This window comes from Octopus bimaculoides, chromosome 1 (assembly GCF_046866305.1).
Source record: "Octopus bimaculoides isolate indiv1 chromosome 1, ASM4686630v1, whole genome shotgun sequence".
Taxonomy (NCBI): domain Eukaryota; kingdom Metazoa; phylum Mollusca; class Cephalopoda; order Octopoda; family Octopodidae; genus Octopus; species Octopus bimaculoides.
The window spans coordinates 16,691,860-16,714,586 of NC_142928.1; the positions used below are offsets into that span (position 1 = coordinate 16,691,860).

General features: G+C 35.6%; 1 protein-coding gene across 3 annotated transcripts in view; it reads right to left on the bottom strand.

The window, feature by feature from the left end:
• LOC106876580 (glutamate receptor 4) overlaps positions 1 to 22,727 on the bottom strand; it is a 735,993-nt gene that overhangs the window by 364,679 nt on the left and 348,587 nt on the right. For all 3 annotated transcript variants that reach the window (XM_014925186.3, XM_089348773.1, XM_089348776.1), the window contains exon 13: positions 13,102 to 13,300. In XM_014925186.3, the coding sequence (XP_014780672.1) occupies positions 13,102 to 13,300 (199 nt within the window). The remainder of the gene's footprint in view (positions 1 to 13,101; positions 13,301 to 22,727) is intronic.

Below are 22,727 nucleotides of genomic sequence, written 5' to 3' on the forward strand. Positions count from 1 at the left end.
AAGTGTGAACATTTAGTTTTCGCCATACTTTATTCAGTATTTCTGTTATCGTTTTCTTTGCCTATTCCAAGGATTACTTCCATTATCAATTTTCATACATTATTAGCCTCCATGTGTTTTGTAGAATACCTCGAGAAGGACGAATTCTTCATTGAGTTTTTTTTTATTGCTTAATAAATCGGTTTATCTTGTATCTCTGCAAAATATTACAAAAATATATGCTACTTAGTTTGTAATATAAAACTAAACAAAATATTTTCTATATCGTAATATATGAGTCCAGCCTGTGTTACAAAAAGTGTTTATGCTACTTTAATCATCTCTGTCGGAGAGCTACATTGCAGCGACTAATAGTTTACTTCGACTTTAACGTGTTCTAGGTATTACTGTAATGCGATCTCGTTGCACATCGCCATAACTTAACAGGTAAATCTTCTTATTCTACTCGAAAACGCTCGACAAAACAACCCAACAACTAGACTTTTGCTGTCTTATTGTTCATTTTGGCACTCCGTCGCTTACGACGTCGAGGGATTCAGTTGATCCGATCAACGGAACAGCCTGCTCGTGAAATTAACGTGCAAGTGGCTGAGCACTCCACAGACACGTGTACACTTAACGTAGTTTTCGGAGATGTTCAGCGTGACACAATGTGACAAAGCTGACCCTTTAAATTACAGGCACACCACAAACAGGAAGTAAGAGTGATAGAAAGTTGTGGTGAAAGAGTACAGCAGGGTTTCGCCACCATCCCCCGCTGGAGCCTCGTGGAGCTTTAGGTGTTTTCGCTCAATAAACACTCACAACGCCCGGTCTGGGAATCGAAACCGCGATCCTATGACCACGAGTCCGCTGCCCTAACCACTGGGCCATTGCGCCTCAAACATTCAGTGATACGTACTCTGTAAAACTGTATACTTATCTACGTGACATTCTTAACCCTCACCCAGTTCGTTATCCATATTTTTCAACAAGTCTTCAGAAAATGCAACACAGCAAGCAAGTCTATTTTCTCATCTAGATTATACAACTGTCAATGTTCCTTTGCAGAATATTTAAATACGAGAAGTTGACAACTATGTTGTATGTATGTATGTATATATGTAAGAGTGTAAAGTTGTATGTGTGCTTTTACGTATATATGTAATAGAATTAGCAAAAGAAAACAAAGTACTTCACGAGAAACTGTTAGAAAAACACAATTTCACTGTATCAAGATCGTGTGATTTCTATAAGTTATAGGCAATAGTAATCCAACGTCTTTCATGTTTAAAGTACTGTTGCTGGTAGCGTTTAAAAGGCATCAAGTAGGATTCATGGTAGATTAACTGGAAGAATACTTCAAAGAGTAGAATGTCTCGCTGAAATCTAGCATGTTGAGTTTTGTTTAGGAAGGTTAATCATCACAAAACCTTCAATTGACATTGACGTTGACATTATACTCGATTATTCATAAATGGGGAATTAACAACATAACATTACCATTTTTTATATTGAATCATAGATATATGTATTGTGGGAAAATGATATATTAACTATGCGTACGTGAAAGTATACATTCATACAGACAGATAGATAAATAGATACACGCACACAAATATTATACACAGAGAGAAAGGAGAGAGAGAGAGAGAGAGAGAGAGAGAGAGAGAGAGAGAGAGAGTGAGAGAGAGAGAGTGAGAGCGAGAGAGAGAGAGAGTGTGTGTGTGTGTGTGTGTGTGTGTGTGTGTATGTGTGTGTGAGTGCGTGTGTGTGTGTGCGAGAAATAAAGTGAGACTGGCGAAACGAGCTGATATTATCAAACAATCGAAATTTTTGAAATAGATATGAAACAGAGAATGGAGTGATTTCGTTCTTTAAAGCTAACTGGTGAAAGGAACGAACATGTTTCGATCCTTACTGGATATCGTCAGCAAAGATGGCTTGGTCGTACGCTGCCAGTATAGTGCTCTCGGTCTTTTTTTAGGGTTCCTTTCATCAGCCAATCCCACCTGTATTTTCTATCTTTTCTATCTTTTCATGGAATCCTCTCAGCTTCTTCATCCAATACCCATGGATCCCATCTGGTCCTGGGCTCTTCCGATTTGAGAATTTTCTTAACTGCTTGTTTATCATTTCTGTAGTTAACTTTATGTCTTCTTGGCCTTCTATAGTTCTTAACCTATCACGGATTTCATGCAGCCACTCTGCTTTATCATTATGCTCTACATGTTGGTCCCAGATTCCTCTCCAAAATGTCCTGCTTTCCTCTGTGTCTGGTGTCGTTGTTACGTGTAATTGCCCATATAGTTCCTGAAACAGTTTCTTCTGATTTGCTTCAAACAATCTGTTTTGCCTGAATTGTTTTGTTCTACTGTCATATCTTTCCAGTGTTGCTTTGATTGCTACTACACTTTGTTTCAATTTTTCTAATATCACATTATACCCTCCAATGTCTTATTCTATGTTCTCTTCAGCATTATTGTTATGCCTTCCTTCTGCAATTCCCCTCTTCGCAGTCAACTTGACTTAAATGTCTTTTCAACGTTGTTTCTCACAGAATCGTCTACACCAGTATGGTTCTTTACTTTCTATTTGCTCTTTCCTTTTATATCCAACTTTCTCAGCAGCAACCAAAGCTGCAGCTCAAATAATCTTCTTAGCTTCAGTTATATTTCTCGACTGGAATAGCCCAAGAACCAAATCTAACTTTTAGCTTTCAACCTTGAGTTTGCGTCGGGCAATGTACCTCAGGATTGTGGGTGCTTGATCCTGGTCTTTTCTAATATATTGTCCTTACTGTCTGGTTGGTCATCATCGTATTCTTGTGATATAGCTCTTCGTATTACTTCTGCTTCATTTAATGAGATTGCATTTACATTTACAATTTGCTCTACTTCTTCACTGCCGCCTTTCATTTTTCTGTTCTCACTGGGCACATTATCTGTCAGTGAAGAACTATTTCTATCTTCTACTTTCCTTTTTATTTCTATTTCTATGTTTGTTAACCACCCTTTTGCTCTAACTGGTAGGCTAACCATTGCTCACTTGTTTCGAAGAGTCCTATCTCATTCCATTTTGCTTTCATTCGTTGTCGGAATCCCCTTCTGCTGGGTTCCCTCCTGATCCAGCTTTCAATTACCATTCGGTTTGCCTCCATATCCAACCGTTTTCTCTGCCTCTGGATTTGTTTACTAGCAGTCTCTGGATGACAACCGGGCCTGCGCTGCTCAACCACTGGGCACCTGGCGGGCGAAAGTCTTTCACGTTTGGTTCCAGCCCCGTCAACACCATTGGTTGATACATTTCACTCAACATTGAGGATTCTGTTTTCCGGTTAGCTACCAACCGGTATTTTTCTCGAGATACTATCTTTAGTAAGATTATCAACCAAGACCGCAGAGCTCTTACTACCCTTAATTTGGGGCTGTTGCCTTCGCTTTTCTGTGCGTTGGGGACCATGATCTTGACCCTCACTCAGGGACAGGTGAGCGTCCGCTGGTCCCATATCTTCATCCAAATATTGGTCTGGAGTTAAGTCCTGATTCATGGTTCGTTCGCCTTCATCCTAGAGCCGTTGGAAACTGCCAGGTTTTCACCACTGTGACTAACGAGTCCTACCTGCCCCAATTTTAAATCAGTGTGTGCTTTCTCCTAGACAGACTGCCAACCAAGGCTCACGGGTTCTGTCTACCCGTTTTCGGAATGGCCATTGACTCTTCTGAGTACCCCTGCCCTTTGCCGGGTCTTGTTTTTAATGCCATAGTGTGTCGAAAATCTACCCTCCTCACCAAACAAGCTCAGTGGCGTTACCGGTTTAGTCGCCGATGACTCAACAGTTTCACAACGCCACTTCTTAATCATTCTGGGTAATTATTTACTTGTTTACTATTATAATTTCCCCATTACTACTATATAACCCTATGTTATTATTATTATTATTATTATTATTATTATTATTATTATTATTATTATTATTTAATTATTTCATTACTATATGTAAACCTCCACACCTTATGTTCGTCTTATGTTCGCCCTTGTGGCAAATAAATGAAACCATTATAATTAAGGCGGCGAGCTGGAAAGAATCGTTAGCGCGCTGGACGAAATGCTTAGAGGTATTTCATCCGTTATTAAGTTCTAAGTTCAAATTCCGCCGATGTCGACTTTGTTTTTCATCCTTTCGGGGTCGATAAAATAAGCACCAGTTGAGTCAATATAATCGACGTATTCACTCTCCTTGAATTGCTGGCATTGTGACAAAATTTGAAACCAAAATTGCACTCAGATATACAAGTGATATAACACGTCTAACTTCATGGCACATATATGTCTGCTTGTGCTTCCATGTGTGTTGGATATATTTGGTGTGTCGATTTGTGTGTTTATATTTATTGATGCCGCGGATATATAGAACTAAATTATCTAACGCATACGCGTCCCTTTTTTTTAAGCTAATGACGTTGTGATTTGCGCAAGATATGGCTGTTATTTCTAAAGCTCACTCTATTACGTCCATTTCAAGTTACTCTCTCAGTTACATCAGTCAGGATCCTTATTCGTGTCGTTCATGTATAGTTGAAGCTGACACCAATTATGTGTCATCACTAAGACTCGCTGTTTCAAACCAACCTTCTTCAAAGCAATTTCTTTGCATGATTTTATCGCATATGTAGATATTTAAAGAGCTTATGTCTCTTTTCAAAATTCACTTCGAAACGTAAAATTTGAACTTAGAACGTAGTTCAAATAGTACCGAGATCAACATTAACTTCCATTCTTTCCTGGGTTGATAAAATAAAGTACACGTCATCTAATGGTGTCGTTTATTCTATTAACCCCGCACAACAAACTTTTTAGTCAGTAAGCTATTTCAGAAACTACTATGAAGGGCGGCATATGCCGACCGAATTACCAAAGCATCGGAGATATATATTCCCATTCTTTACGTTCTCTCTTTAAATCGCACCGAGATCAACTTTGACTTTCGTTTCCACGAATTCGATAAAATGATGTTCTATTGAAGTAATGGGATCGATATAATTGACTAATCTGCCTTCCCCTCAAAATTACTGATCTTGTCCCTAAATCAAATTGTTGTAGCAGCAATAGTAGTAGTAGTAGTAGTAGCAGCAGCAGCAGCAGCAGTGTTGCTGCTATATAGCATTATGAGTGTAAAGGTAGAACTCGGAGAGTCTTCCCTAGTAAAAGAACATTAAAAATCAGAAAGAAAATATTTATTTTAAGCTGTTTGCTTCCTGTCTCTTCGAAACTATTTTCTTCCATTTGTTCTTTCAAATAATTCACTTGTAGGATAATTACTTCCTCCTTCTGATATATAATTTGAATATTTTCTTCTCCACAACGAATATATTTCCAGCGTTTGTCAATGTTCGTAGCAAATAACTGGCTTGCTTCGGGTATCTTATTTAGGATATTCTGTGGAGAATTGAAACTGTCAATGTAGCAAAGCCAATCTAATTCCTTATATGAATAATTAATCAGTTTATACGGTGTATACGATAAGGAAATGTATTCTTGTCTGCTTTGCGAGACTGCTAAAATTGTTAGAGAAACGGACTGTTCTTCAGCGTTTGGAAGAAAAATCGATCTTGCCAGAATTTCTGGTGCCTAATGCAATGATATTTTTAAAAGATGACTCATAAACATAGTATATAAAAACAAGTTCTGTTGTAGCTTGGGCACTTTGTTGCAATGCTTTTTATAAGACATTCCTACATGTTCTAATTACAAATATTTGACATTTGGGCATAGATGTAACGTTGTAAATAACACATGCAATTTAGATGGGGAAATTCAGTGGGGAAATGATATAAAATCGAGTTTGAGGAAGGCAAGATTCATGTGAAATTACTTTTTCAATGACAATTAAGAAAAAAAATTATGAAATTATTGCATTCATTTTGGGGATATTTAAAGCCAAGTTCACTGTTAGAGGTCAATATGTTGATATGAAGATCGACTATTCCTGTAGGAATCTAAGGAATAATATAAAAATTTAAATGCATCTTACTTCCATAATGCGGAACATTGAATGTACAATATTGATCTCTAACGTAGGCACAAGACCACATCTATTAAGGTAAAGTATTGTTGATGGGAACATCTCCAGTATTTAATTGCTTCTTATTTTATCAGTCAAGCGGAAGAATGAAAAGCAAAGTCAGCTACAGTTGCGTTTGAATTCACAATATAAAGAGAATTCATTTTACCCGAATTTCTGTCGATCATGTCATACACTGCACTTGAATGTAAAATATCGACTTGACTTTTGCCAGAAATGGAGAAATAATAACGTTATTATTCTATCTTTCTCCCACTGGAATTTGTACAATCGCAGAATTTGCTTCATTCTGAATTAACTGTGTCAAGGTAAAGATTTCATCGAAACTACCTTACTTCATTACGGTACAGCAATTCATGGAAAATATTTTGAAAAGTATTAGGCAATATATTGTTACTGGCATTATTTCTACTTAAGCCCTGATCAGGGCCGTGAATTGGCAGGAGGTTTAGTACGCTTTAAAATTATCTTGCGATATTTTCCCGCCACTTTACGATCTGAGTTCAAGTCCTATCCAGGTTAACTCTGTCCTTCACTCTTCCGATTACGATACAATAAAGCACTAGTTGCGCGAGGGGTAAGTATCTTAAAATTCCCTGCCTTTGTCTAAATTAGGAATAATTATTTAACCCCATATCAGCCCCATTTAAACAGAACTGTGCTTGAGCATATTTTTCACGCGAACATCTTTTGCCTTTTTCTGTATTTCTAAAATCTTGTATTTCTATAATTTCATTATTTGATACCTTTTGTGTATTATTTTGAAGAAATTTGATTCATAATTCTATCAAGACAAAGAACTATGTACTGGTTCCATCGCTGGAATTCACAAAAGCGAATTATCAGCGGGAATGTTGTGTAGAATCGACTGAAGTGATCGTACTACAATATCTGATGCTTATCTATCTTAAACTCGAGTGAAAAGTGAAAATTTGTCCTACTAGAATTCCTACTGAGAAATTTATGTGAGCAAAACTATTCATGTGATGCAGGCTCACCGTTAAAAATTATTCTTTTCCGGTATCAACTATTGCCGCATATCTCTTTATAAAACGTACCACTTTCGCAAGAGATGGAATTTAACTGATTGAAGCGTTTCCTGAGTCTAACTCAGTTTAAAATATCTACCTTGAGACGAGGAATGGCGGAGTCATTCTCGGTGTGTTGAGATGTCAGAAATTAGACACCTAACATAAACAGTTTCTTTGCTGACTATAGTTTTTACATTTCTGTTTTGCTTGTGTAGCTGTAACTGCAAAAGTAATGTGTAACATTGAAGATAACATAATGTACGTCAGTTTTTAATTCATATCTAATTACCTTTAATTTGGATTTATATTTAAAGATGTCACGTAAAAAGTATAAATTATTCACTACGAAGAATTACTCTGTTAAAAAGAAAATATATTCCATTTTTACAAGGATTAAAATATTCGAAAGTAATTTTGAATAAGTGACTTGCTGTCTATTTAATCCGAAGAGTTTATGTTAATTTAACTATAACGGAGTTTATTATACAACACATAATGATTCTTTATTTCCATTTTGAAACGTCACTTTGGTTAGGGCTGATTTGATATTCAAACGAGCATCTAGGACTTCAGGACTGAAGTAGCCATTACATTTAGATACCGATTTATTATTTATTATTTTTAAGCTTCAATTTTATGGTAATTACAGTATCGCATTTATATGAAAATTTAATCACAGATATATTTTTGATCAACGCTGGCATTATTTTACTGTAGACGGTGTCTTTGCAGAATCATATCTCTTTGCACTGAATACATGTCTATATATAAATTAGTACATTCTCTTTCCGCAGATGCCCAGCGTACATTTAATTTTCCTTTCATTATTAGATATTCTCTGAACTTCATCGAGTAACGGTAAAGTATTGGCAACCCAAAGTTTACCCTTCCCTTGACGAAAGGGATATGGGAATGTTTTCGGCGATATGGGAAATGTTGTGTGTTCATATCCTAGATTTAAGATCATACTACTTACTAATGGGATCGGCGGTTTTTAATCGGCTCCAACCTAACAAACAGCTCTCGTTTTCCCTCCATTCTTAGATAAAGGATAAGGCCTTCGGTTCTGGACCCCTATCGACAATTGACGTTTACGTATTTTCAAGGTCGATTGGAATTCGGTGGTACGGGCATGTGTTGAGAAAGGATGAGGAGCATGTTCTGAAGAGGGTGGTATATTATGAGGTAAATGGACAGTGAAAGCGAGGTAGACCGAGGAAAATGTGGAGGGGGAAGGGGAGAGGAATGTGGAGGAGGAGTTCGGGAGGGTTGGCTTGAGAAAGAAGGACGCCACAAACCGAGCAAGATGGCGAGATAGTGTGAGGGCGGTTGCTACGGCATTGAGGTAGATCGGCCACCCTCATTAACGGGGAGAAAACCCGGATTAAAAATGATGGATGATTATGATGAATATTGACTGATCGTCACCGATGAGGCTACTGCTAATTTTCTCAGTTTTTTTTTGCTTTCAGAACTAATTTTATTTTCTAATTAGGATCAACTGAACGTTAATATCATCCTATAGATTACGGAGCCAATTTAACGAGCATTTTTTTACCATCGCAAATTAGTCCTTTCTCCAAAGATTATGCTTTGGGAGGTTGATAGATTTCTGCATATTTTAAACAATTACTATGTTAATAGTTCAAGATCGAAATGCATAAATAAGGAAAGTATATAATTTACACTTGGGAATTCGAAACTCACTGTGCTGAGCACAGGCGTAGCTAGTGTGCTAAGCACAGGGGTAGGCCCTTGGCGACACTTTTGGATTTGCTCTAGGCAATATGTTTTTTGTGGGTTCCTAGGGCAGCAAATAGAAGGGCCCCTCAGGACGTCACACACTCTTGCAACGCGAGTGCTGTGCTCCATCGTATTCGATCGCGCCCTTGTAAATTACTGAATTCATTATCGATATTATGTTAGTTTCAATGACTCTCTCTGGGTGTCTGTTTGTCTGACTGTCTGTCTATCTCTCTCTCTTTCTCTCTCTCTCTCTCTGTCTCTCTCTCTCTCTCAATCACTCTTTCACTGATGCTCACTCTCCCCTTTATCCTATTTCTCAATTTCTTGCTCCCTTGTTCTCTTGTTCCATCTTTACAGAAGTAGCTTTTGCTTAATGCAAGTGAAATTATACGGGTACTATATATATGTATATATACTACCCGTATGCCAAGGATATATATATATATATATATATATATATATATATATATATATATATATATATATATATATATTATATATATATTATATATATATTTATATATGTATGTATGTCTCCTTGCTTGCCAAAAATTTCCTATTTTACTCACGTAAGAAGCTATTGTTTCGAATATTCTAATATATTTCCCCTAATTTGCCGGAAAACAAGGAGGAAATTGATAGACCGCAATTTCAGCACTCCCTCACATTCCTCCGCATACGCCACGTCCTAACCTAAACCTGTCGAATTTCGATCTGCTTGTTAAGAAAGTAATCAGTTGAGTGAAAGCTATCAAGCGGAGATTGGAAATTTTACGATGCGGATGAAGAATTAGAAAATAAATTGTCAAACATGAGAAGAAAAAAAATTAAATATTCGAAGAATAAAAGGAAGGAAAATAAAATGGTGAATTGAGCAAGAAAGTAGAAATTTAGTTCAGATATTTTTTTTAATGTGAGAGCGAAATTGAGATGTAGTGATGATGATGATGATGATGACGGCGACGATAGTAACAATGATGATGATGACGATGATTGTTAAAGATGATGGTGATGATGATGATAAATGATGATGCTGATGATGGTGGTGGTGGTGGTGGTGGTTGTGGTGTCGGTGGTGGTGTCGGCGGTGGTGATGATGACGGTTACGACGATGACAATAATATTACAGGTAAAAGAACAGAAAATTAACGATTACAACTAACCGCCACCACTACCACCACCACCACCAACAACAACAACAACAACAACACCAACACCGGCAACAATAACAACAACGATTTCAACAATAACGACGATAACAAGGACATAATGAATGAAAATAACAACAAGTAAGATTAAAACGAAATAGAAAATGTAAGAGGAGAAGGAAATAAAAAAAAGGGGGCAAATGGAAGAATCTAAAGGTAAAAAAAAACAAAAGCACAATAAACAGGTAGAATAATAAAATGAATGACAACCAGCTACAAGAGCAATAGATAACCGTTGAAACTCAACGAAAATTGAGATTTTCATACAAGACTTGGTAATTTTGATATGATCCATCAAACGTCATTGGCTCTACAATAAAACTGAAATCCTTCTACTTCTGCTGCTGCTACTACTACTACTACTACTGGTGCTGGTGGTGATGGTGGTGGTGGTGGTGGTGTTTGATAGAAATGACATTTGCTCAACTCCTCAAGGAATTCAGCTTTCCGATACAAATGCGGACGAGAGAATCTTCTTTTAAATGGTACGAGAATTAAATGTTCATCACAGAAGAATTTGAGTTTCATACCAAACAGGTAATCAGAGAGATAAGCAGTCAAAGAGAAAGAGAGCGGGGGGCTGACAAACAGACTGACTGACAAACAGACTGACTGACAAACAGACTGACTGACAAACAGACAGACAAAGAAGCAGGCATACAGACAGGCAAACAGATAGATAGATAAATAAGAGAGAGACTGACACTCAGACAGACAGATAGATTTGAATATATAGTCAAGATTAATTAAATGTATTTCAGTATTTTGTTCCTATTGTTAATTAATTAGCCATTGAAAGATGGTGAAGTGCCCATGAACTTTGTACGTCTTCCGGAATCAGCGTGATTAATGTTGTTCGTAATCAGTTTGGTTATATACATGTTCGAGATTTGCTTATAAAACGTGGGCACCAAGTAATACTGGAACGTTGCAGTGTTAGGAAGTAGACATTCTATTGTGTGGAAAATAAGACAGTTGTACTCAATCGACTTTGATGTAACGTAATGTTCTCTATTGCAGAAGTGATGATGACTTTGCGGCAACGATAGAAGAGACGGAGAGAAAAGATACCCTATATCTGTAAGCCAGTTGCTGGGTGTAATGTTACGTGAATCTTTGCCAATAAACTTAGATGAACTTAGATATGTTTTGGCCAAAATTGGCCAAGGCTATATCGAACTTAATAGCTGTATATAATAGAATTTGTTAAGTCATTTTTCAGTGGAGTTTTGTGAAACATCTAAAGGAGGAAACTGTTCGATAACGTGCTTTCGTAGAAAATTAGGAACTGATAAGTATTGAAATATTTACTGATTCATAATGAAGAATCTAGCCTTTGAGCTCTAGTTGCGTATTTGATGCCGGTATACAATGTACATAAAGTCTTGCATGTGTTAAATATTCCTGTACCTACATGTGAATTTATCAGATTTGTTTTAAGTTCTAGAAAGTCCTTCGATATTTATCTTTTCTTTCCTTCTCTCTCTCTCCTTGTACACAAACGCACTCACACATATACATACATATGTATTTACATTATGTATGTATGTGTGTGTCTGTATACATATATATATATATTTATATATATATATATATATATATATATATATATATATATATATATATATATATATATATATATATATATATATATATATATATATATGAATGTATGTATTCATATATATAGCTTAGAGTGTATGTACTGTTTGTATGAGTATATGTGTGTATATATGTATTATGTATTATGCATTTATGCATCTATTTATGTATCTGTGTATGCATGTATGTGTGTTTATGTATATGTACGCCGCAAATAGATCATACGTATGTTATGATTTATTATGATCTAATATGCTAACTATAATCATTCCTATTACTAATTCTTAACAAAGCAAGAACTATCATAAGAAGTATCATAAGAACTGTCATAAGCAATCCGTAGCTGTTAAAATCATTCATTGTTATAATTGCTATTGATCCCTTTCCCAGCCCAATTTAAGTAAGTCTGTGATCAATACCCTTTCTTTGTTTCCTAGATAGAGCACAGTAAGTTATATCCTAATGTTTTGTTATTGTTTTTAAGACAAAATGTTGTGATTTGGAATTTAAGGTCATTCTCTTGTCATTGTCTTTTCATCATATTTCCTGACACTATGTTGTTCATTTCAAATCCTCTTTCACTTCTGAAAAAGCTAAGCTCTCCTTTACTACGACCGTAGCCGTAAAATCGTTGTACGCACTCATCCCTCATGCAAACCACCTCTTACACTAAAGATTTTATTCATGATCATATCTCGCCTGAACCAAGTCATACTACACTGGTCCGACTCACTGAATTCGACTTAAACTCTTCTTCCTTTCCAAGAGATGTTTACCAAGAATTTCGTGGACTAGCTATGAACACTAAGAACGTTTCCATTTATAACAACTTGTTAGTGGCCCACATTGTTTCGTGGGCTTTATGGCCTGTACATCGATGGCTACGTGGGACCACTACATTCAACAAAAATCAACTCTCTTTTCATATCCTTAATGAACAATATCCATGCGATATTGTAATTCATCTTCAATATCTCTGATATTGCCATTACGTACTCGGACATTCCTCTCGCTGTAAACAATATCCACCTCTCTATATTAGTTTCCTACAAATCTACTCCGATTTCCCTTCATCTTATCGCACTCACAATAAATTTGCACACACCCCTCATAATTATTTCTTCTTTACCGTCACTGTTGTAAACGTCCAGTATCCCTTTGATCACCCAACGTCCAATTACATCCACTGTCCTCTCTCTTTTCTCTGTTTTCACTCTTATTTCTTTTATATTTATCATTGAAACTTCAACATCGGCTTCAATTATTTTCTCTCTTAATGAATGCATTCAATGAAACGCTGGACTTTCTCTCCTCGCTATAAGCTAACTCATTTTAGTTATTTTCTCTAAAAACTTGTAATCATTATTTCACCTTGTCAAAAATCACAGGAACCGGTGAATAAATATTTCTGGCGAGATTTATAAAAAATTATAGTAAGAAAGAAACTTACCTGGAAAAATTCTTCTGTTGAGCCAGATTTGATTGTCCCATACTGAATTTTTTTCTGTTCGACCAAATCTTTGGCAGAATTAATTGGAGGAAGAAGTCGCTCAATGGTGAGGAAAGCCGCTAAATTAGCGGTGTAAGATGAAATAATGATCAATGTAAAAAACCACCATCCAGTACCGACTATCCGCCCGGATATGGACCTGAAAGTATAATAAATAGAAAACAAAATTTTAAAACCTAGTTAGCTGAATATCAGCTATCAGTAATTTTCTTTTTACCTGATAGTAAATTTCATACTAGTCAAGTTAACTTCTGTATGATGATCAAAGAATTGGTTGAAACAAGTTGTATCATGACTATTTTCCGAATATATTACAAAATTCCTTGGGGTAACAATACCTTTCTTGTAAACTTACAGTTCTTTGTATACTGCTTACACTACATATGTTTGCACAGACACACACATGCACGCACTTACACATAAGTATATATACATACACACACAGAGAAACACACACACTGAGGTCGGTGTAATCGACTAATGCTTTTCTTTCATAATATTTTAGACTGCGCCGCTGAGGTCGACTTTGACTTTCATCCTTTCGGGGTCGATAAATTAAGTGCCGTTTACGTACAGGGTCTAATGGTGTTTTTGCCCCCCCTCATTTTTGACCGACCACGAGGGCCCAGCTTTTCGGCGACAACTAATCGGGTGACTTCTCCAAGCAACTACTAACAGTTGATGATGGCACAGCTCCCTCCGATGCAGCTAGAGAGATGGCTGTCTCACACGTAGGTACACCTGTGGGCACTATGGGCGACCTTATGACCGCTGTTTTTCCCAATTTGCACATAAACTACCAAAACCTGAATTGACTGTGCGAAAGAGACATATTGCCTCACAAAGACACATTTGTTGCGAAACTGAAAGAAAACCTACGGCGAAGCCTTCCTAAAAACCCACACGCCTACAAGTCTGTGGACACTGTTGTAGACCAAGAAGAAGCTGTTGTGCACCAAGAAGGCGGTGAGCTGGCAGAAACGTTAGCACGTCGGGCGAAATACTTAGCGGTATTTAGTCTGCCGCTAACTTCTGAGTTCAAATACCGCCGAGGTCGACTTTGCCTTTCATCCTTTCGGGGTCGATTAAATAAGTACCAATTACGCACTGGGGTCGATATAATCGACTTAATCCGTTTGTCTATCCTTGTTTGTCCCTTCTGTGTGTAACCCCTTGTGGGCAGTAAAGAAATAGGTATTTAGTCTGCCTTTACGTTCTGAGTTCAAATGCCGCCGAGGTCGACTTTGCATTTCATCCTTTCGGGGTCGATTAAATAAGTACCAGTTACGCACTGGGGTCGATATAATCGACTTAATCTGTTTGTCTGTCCTTGTTTGTCCCCACTGTGGGTAGTAAAGAAATAAGAAGAAGCTGTTAATTTTCCCGCAAAGTTCCTCAATTCCTTCAACCCCTTTGTAGTATCACCTCATCAACTGCACCTCAAAATTAGAGCTGAGGTCATGCTGCTGAGGAAACTGGAGTCACCACGCCTGTGCAATGGAACGCGGTTAGTGGTAAAAAATGTGCTGCCTCATGTTATTGAAGCAAGAATTCTTACGGGTTGCGGCATCAGAGATGTCTTTATACCCAGGATACCTCTTACTCCATCAAATAAGTCCCTTGCGTCGACTTCAGTTCCCTCTTCGACTTTGCTTTGACATGTCCATCAACAAGTCCCAACTTCAAACGCTAACAACGACAGGCCTCCATTTAGGCCAACCATGCTTCTCGCACGGCCAATTATACGTCAGATGATCAAAAATCGGATGCAAAGAAAACTTTCCCGTGTTCGCCGCGAAAGCCAAAACGAAAAATGTCGTCTGCCGTGAGGGGCTGTAGGCCGTCCAACATGCCGCAGCTTCCCTGCCGAACCAGTTTATCGTAAGTCAGTACTATTGTTGCCATTCTTTCAAAATTACCTGTTTTTCTTAACTCTTTTTTTAATATTTTTCCCACTACAGCTTCTCAATCTCCTTTCAGATGGCTTGAGTTTTGGCATCACTGCACCTACTGCTTTTCATGAACGAATAAGGACGCTTATACTTGTGAATTGTTAACAATTCTTTTCAGAGCTATTGTGAGAACGATAATACGTCCCTTTCCAGGGCCGCTTTACTTTCAATTGTTGCACCCCTGCGATACACTTGTAGCTTCGTACTTTATTTATGGTCTTATATATATATGTGTGTGTGTGTATGTGTGTGTATGTATGTATATGTATATATATATATATATATATATATATATATATATATATATATATATATATATATATATATATATATATATATATATATATACTCAAGGCTTGAATATGGTACTTATGCGAAGGCACCCGAATATCGCATCCCAAAAGGAGGGGTGATTAAAATCAAATAATAAGCAACACGGATTTCAAAAGTGATTGCAGTATGCACGTTTCATGCTACTTCAATTTATTTAAGTAATGTGAGCATTACCTTAAATGCAATATGAAGAGCAATCTTCAGCTGCACAAAAATGCAGAAAAAAGACATATTATAAATGTGGCAACATATTAAATCCAAGTGGGAGAGAGCAGACATAAAATCCAAATGTGAGGAAGCATATATAAGTCCATCTTGACATAGCGGAGTCTATCAGCCTGATAATGCTCACATTACTTAAATAAATTGAAGTAGCATGAAACGTGCGTACTGCAATCACTTTTGAAATCCGCGTTGCTTATTATTTTATATATATATATATATATATATATATATATATATATATATATATATATATATATATTCTTTTACTTGTTTCAGTCATTTGACTGCCGCCATGCTGGAGCACTACTTTAAGAGGGTTTTAATCGAACAACTCGATTCCAGTACTTATCTATTAAAGTCTAGTACTTATTGTATCAGTCCCTTATGCCGAGCCGCTAGTCCATTGAGTTCCAGGGACGTTCTTTCGCTTTTGGATCATTCAAATGTGGAGCATTCAAAATTTAGTTGACTATCATTTTAGAAAAGTTTAGCTGTTAGTTCTTGCAAGTCAACCAACCAAAATTTGTTCGAAGTAGTTTGTGGTGTTACCATGTAAAGCAAAATATGTTACAGAATACGTGCAACGGTACATTCTTTTTTAATATAACATCATCTAATATCCAAGAATATGGACTCATTCCAAATCGTCGGAATTCACCTGTTGTTATATCATATAAATTAATCTTGCTTTTAGACCGTCGTTCATAAATGTGAATTATGAGACACAACGACTAGATTTCATTTAATATCAACGCAGAAATAAATATATTACAGAAAATATATAAATATGCTATAGAAAAAAGTATATCCAAGTAACGCAAAGACTCACGCCCACATACTTTTCTCATTAATAGAAATAGAAAATATGGAATCAGACATTTTAGGAAGGAATTTACTAGCTAGTAGGAAAACACACAAATGCTATAATAAAATTCTGTGAATAAGGGAAACGAGGCCTATGGGTATGCATGTGTGTTAATATATATTTACGTATACATATACACTTTTCTCTCTCTCTCTCTCTCTCTCTCTCTCTCCCTCACACACACACACACACACACACACACATATATATATATATATATACATACATACAGATACATAAGCACACATACATATTTATGCATGTAGTGAGAGAGAGGAGGAAAGACAAAAATGATCCTATTTAGAGACATAAAAAAGGCAAAGAAATTGTATAAATCAAGACAAACAATAACTTATTGCTTTTGGCGGGAGAAATTGAGTAAGAAAGATAGTAGACAATATAATCATATTGGCTTCAAAGTTAGGCACAAGCCCAGCCATTTTTAAGGAGGATGCAAATCGATTTCATTGACCGTAGTGCTCAATTGGTACATATTTTAACGATTCCGAAAGAACGAAAGGCAAAATCGATCTCAACGGAATTTGAACTCAGAATGTAAAGACGGATGAATCACCGCTAAGCATTTTTGCTGCAGTGTTAATGATTCAACCGGCTCGCTGCTTTAGCTATTGTAATAATATTAATACTAATATAAAGGCGGCAAGATGGTAGAATTTTTTAGCATACTGGGCAAAATGATTAGCGACGTTTCGTTCGTATTCACGACTGGAGTTGAAATTCCCCCGAGGTCGAATTTGCCGTTCACTTCGAGATCGATAAAATAATTGTCTGCTTGTAACCTTATATATATGCTGTTGGGTTTTTTAGGGGTTTCGTGTGTGTGTGTGGTGCAGTCATATTTAAGTATAAATATGTATGTATGTATATATATATATATATATATATATATATATATATATATATATATATATATAGATATATATATATATATATATATATACAGATAGATAGATAGATAGATAGATAGATAGATAGATAGATAGATAGATAGATAGAAAGACATATGTTAGCATGTGTGTATCCATGTAGTCCTGTATAACTTTTTGAGTGGTTTTGTCATTGTTAACTAAATCGGTTGCCTAGTGAGGAGAAACGCTAGAAACCCTGCAGAACAACATATTATGCCCTTCAAAAGGACAGATGAAATCAAAAGTAGGCTCAATGACTATGTAGCAATTACATAAAGACATAGAATTACTTGTCATGAAGAACGGCCGCACCACACAACCCACCTCGGAGTAGTGATGGAACCCTTAATTCTTGTTATAAACTTTAGGAGAAGAATAATTTTATGCAAAACCCGACTCTCGTTGAGCTTCTGCTCGTCCTAGTCAGTGCTGGGCCAATACGTGGGAAGATCTATCTGGAAAGTGACTGTACTTCTATGCACGCTTCGCTCACTACAATCGGTTTCACACGTTGTAACTTCTTCGAAAAGAAACTAAATTTCTAACAAGCCATCGCTACGCTCATCATACCATGCACGTATGTACGCATTTTTAAACACACATATATACACGCATATTTTGCATGTGCATCTGTTATTCTGTAACAAGCATTTTTAACATTGAATTCTATTAAATATTTTAAGTCAAAAGCAGCTTTTGAGTTTGCTTGTATTATAATTCGTTTTCATTGGCAACGTCTAAAGGTTACAAATTGTAAACTCTTAACATCCATCGTGTTGTTAGACATCATTTATCTTTTTGTATTATATCCACAATATTGTCTTTAGACGTTATCTCATTTATCATGACAATCTCTATCAAGAGGCAAATATTAGCTCTCCGTAACTGTAGGCTACAATCTTAGTTGGCTGGTCATGTTTGTTCATTTGAATAGCATACAGCTTAGTAATGGAACTATACGGAGAATGCCAGTGGCGGGTACTACCGGAAATGTTGAGCTTTAGATAAATATTATCATTCTGTTTGGTGCTGCTTCTCTGTTGAGAAAGAATTGTCGAACGGATATAGCAGTTGTCTAAACTTGCAGAGGTCATGGTATCAAATATATTTTGAAGCATTTCGTTATATAAAATTAATAATGCTTCGCTCTGCAGACGCAGTTCCATACAAGAATTTACAGCATGCTATATGTAGTCTGGAAATTAGTGGGGCTAAGATTTTATCGAACTGGTTATCTTTTATGTGTTGCTGTCGTTTTTACAAGAGGCATATACATTACTACATATGTCATTTAAACTTTTACATTCTCCTATATAAATTACCATGGTACACAAGCAACAGTGTTATTGATTACGAATATTTGCCACGATACACAAGTAACAATGTTACCAACTACGCCTATTTGCTCTCAACTTAGTAATTATAGAAACATCGAATCGAATATGTTGCAGTGGGGCATTAGTAGAAATATTTTGAATATGCAATTATAGATTGAAGTTTAGACGTTTATGCTAATATACTAATAACGAGAACGAATGGAATGACAAACTCATCGTGATGTTGTTTATCTGAGCTCTACATGTATATACGTACGCACACACATAAACACACACACACACACACACATACACACAAACACACACACATATATATATATATATATAATCAAAATAAGCAACAAGGATATCCAGAGGTAATGCAGTTCGATCGGTTCATGCAACTCCATTTAACTGAACAATGCAATCATTACATCAATGATTGCATTGTTCAATTAAATGGACTTGCATGAAACGATCGTACTGCATTACCTCTGGATATCCTTGTTGCTTATTTTGATTTTAACCATCTTACTTTGAAATTGTACCGTACTAAATTCTGCTGCTTCAACCTGTGCAATGACTAAAGAAAATAGTCTAAAACATGACTGTAAAATACCGAGACGTATAAAAAAAAACATTCGTATCGAAAGTATATAGAAATTTTGTTTACATAAAAACAAATACGAACTAATACAGTTCTTAAAATTGACAGAAACAGGGCGGTTAATTCGCTGGTGTGAAGGTAACACACTTAATCGCGTTAACAAAGGTATGTGGGTTCGAGTCCCAAGCGGATAGGAAAACCATCTTTTTTCAGTCGAGGGCTTATATGCCCCGTTATAAGACTATTTTCCTTACTCATTGCACGGTGATCGCCATAAGCTTTAAGCTTATATAAAAATACCACATATATATATATATATATATATATATATACATTATGTATGTATATGTATCACTTACGTTTTAATTGTTTCAGTCATTAGTCTGTGGTGATGCTGGGACACTACGTTCAATAATTTTAGTTGAATAAATCGACCTTAGTATTTATTTTTTAAAGCCTAGTGTTTATTATATTGGCCTCTTTTGGAGAACTGCAAGGTTACGGGGACATAAGCAGACAAGGATCGGTTCTCAAGCGGCGGCGGGGACAGACACACACATATTTACAACGGCCTTTTTTAGTTTCTGTCTACCAAGTCCACACGCAAATCTTTTGTCGGCCCGAAGCTGTAGTAGAAAGGAATTGCTCAAGGTGCCACGCAGTGGGACTGAACCCGGAAACATGTTGTTGGGAAGCAAACTTCTTACCACACAACCACGACGTATATATACACACACACACACACACACGCACACACACACACACACACACACACACATATATATATATATATATATATATATATATATATATGAGTACGATAGAAACGATATAAGCATAGCAGTATATGGATATTATCTCCAGCTTACGTTGACATTTTGAAATGAATCTGCCATTCTTTTAATAGAAAACATAACCAAAAGTAATAGTCAAAGTAATAAATGATAAAAGAACCGGTGTTAAATATTATAAATTTATTCAACTATGGAGTCTATCTGAAGCTACTAGTGAGGTGTAATATTTGCTAAATCAACCGTAATTACTTTCAAATAAATTTTGGTTTTGATCGTGTGCCACTGAAAGTTTCATATATGTACATAATTTCTTCTCCATGTAAATACGAGAAAGAAACGTGTGTCCAGGATTAAAAAAAAGGAACATCTATTTCAATCAAAATGTGCACTTGAACGAGATTCAGTCATCTTTTCCGCAACATTATTAATTATATTTCCTTGTATCTCTGAACTCAGTAATTTGATATCATATTAATTTTATCGAGACTACTCTTGAAATTTTCTTATAAATATTATTATTCAAATAAAACTTATTTGCCATTTGATCTCAAAGCTAAATTCAGATAGTCATGTTTCTTCAAATGTTAAGTTTTACAATGAAGACCGCATTTTTGAAAATCATGATGTGACAGGCTTTATATATATATATATATATATGTATGTATGTATGTATGTATGTATGTATATATGTATATTTATTCATTTATAAATTTATACATACATAGCATACTATTTACTTACCTACATACATATATCTCTAACTCGATATATATATATATATATATATATATATATATATATATATATATATATATTTATATATATATATATATATATATATATTAACTTTAAAATAAGTGTCTGGTTTGTATGCTAGCCAGTACGAAAAATAACATGGATATGAAATATTATGATTATGAAATGGTTTGAAATATATTTCCGTGTCAAGTCTTAAGTGCTAAAATATTTTTTTCACATACACCAAATCTGTTTTCAGTACTAATTTCCTTTATTATTATTATTATTATTATTATTATTATTATTATTATTATTATTATTATTATGGTTGTTATTTTTGTTGCTGTTGTTTTTGCTGTTATGATTATTATTATTATTATCATTGTATGTTTGAGCACATGTGTGTGTGTGTGTGTGTGTGTGTGTGTGTGTGTGTGTGTGTGTGTGTGTGTGTGTGTGTGTGTGTGTTTGTGTGTGTGTGACAGGCAGACACACAGAGGGTAATATAGATTGAAGGGAAATGAATGTATTTCTTATTCATCAAATCCACTTCTGAAATTTCTCTGAATCTGTAAACAATCAACTTTTAGAAACATAGCCTTAGTTTACTAATTTCTGAGAACTTGAAACCATGTTTAGGTACTTAAAGTGAAGGCAATTGAAAATCTCTTGATATTAGCACACACACATACACACCAACAGATGTACACACGTACACACACACACACATATATATATATTACGTGCGTACATATGTATGTATGCATGTATGCGTGTATGTATTTATGTATGTATGTATGTATGTACGCATGTATGTATACCTTTGACTAAGTTAATATGAAGAAAATGATTCAATCTCATCTAATTTATTTAATGTTTATGTAAAGGTATTGATTAAACTTGCACGCATTTTTACTAACCAGATTTGAAATCTGCATCTAACCGTTTCAGTTCACATACACTCTTAATAACGCATCAAAAGAGATGCCAGTAACGTATTCTCGTATATTCCCCCGATAAAATTTCAATTTTTTGCTCGGATAAGAAAGTAATATATGATAAAACTGATAAAAAGTGTATAGTGAAATTGCCGTGGGGAGAGGGACATACAGGGTGTCCACAATGTCTGGGTACATGGAGTAAATAAAACCATAACATAAACAATTAAATATAAGAAATAATAATTTCTTAAAGTATGTATTAATCCCCATGTACCCAGACTTTGTGGACACTCTGTATAACTTTTCGGAAAAAGTTCTTCTGCAGGTAAATTTTGAGAGAATAGAACATCACCAGCCTCTTTAAAAAATATAGCCTGATATCTCTTATACTGAGTATCTAAATCAACGACCATCTACTCATTACTATTGTCTATTTTGTGTTATTAAATTTTCTCTGTAGTCATGCAATCATCTATATTCGACTGACCTTTGATCCAGTACAGTATAGCAACGCCTTTACATATTTCTCGTTTATATACTGCCTATTTCTATAGTTTTATTCCTACGTGAATAATACTGATAATTATAATACATCTCCAGTGGCAGGAAATAAACTTCGATACTTTGGTTAGTAGTTTAAAATACTTTAAACTCCGAAAGATATGATTCAACGATTTGGGATATATGAAATAACAATTATGATGGAAAACTTAAACATATTTAACTATAGCATTCTGAAATCTTGAAATGAAGAGACCTCAGAGAACAGACATTTCTAAAGAATGCCAATACAAACTGCTTCCTTTTCACAAACGGGGATGAGCTACAATTTTAATGGCAGTCTCATTTCTCATACTTTGCACATG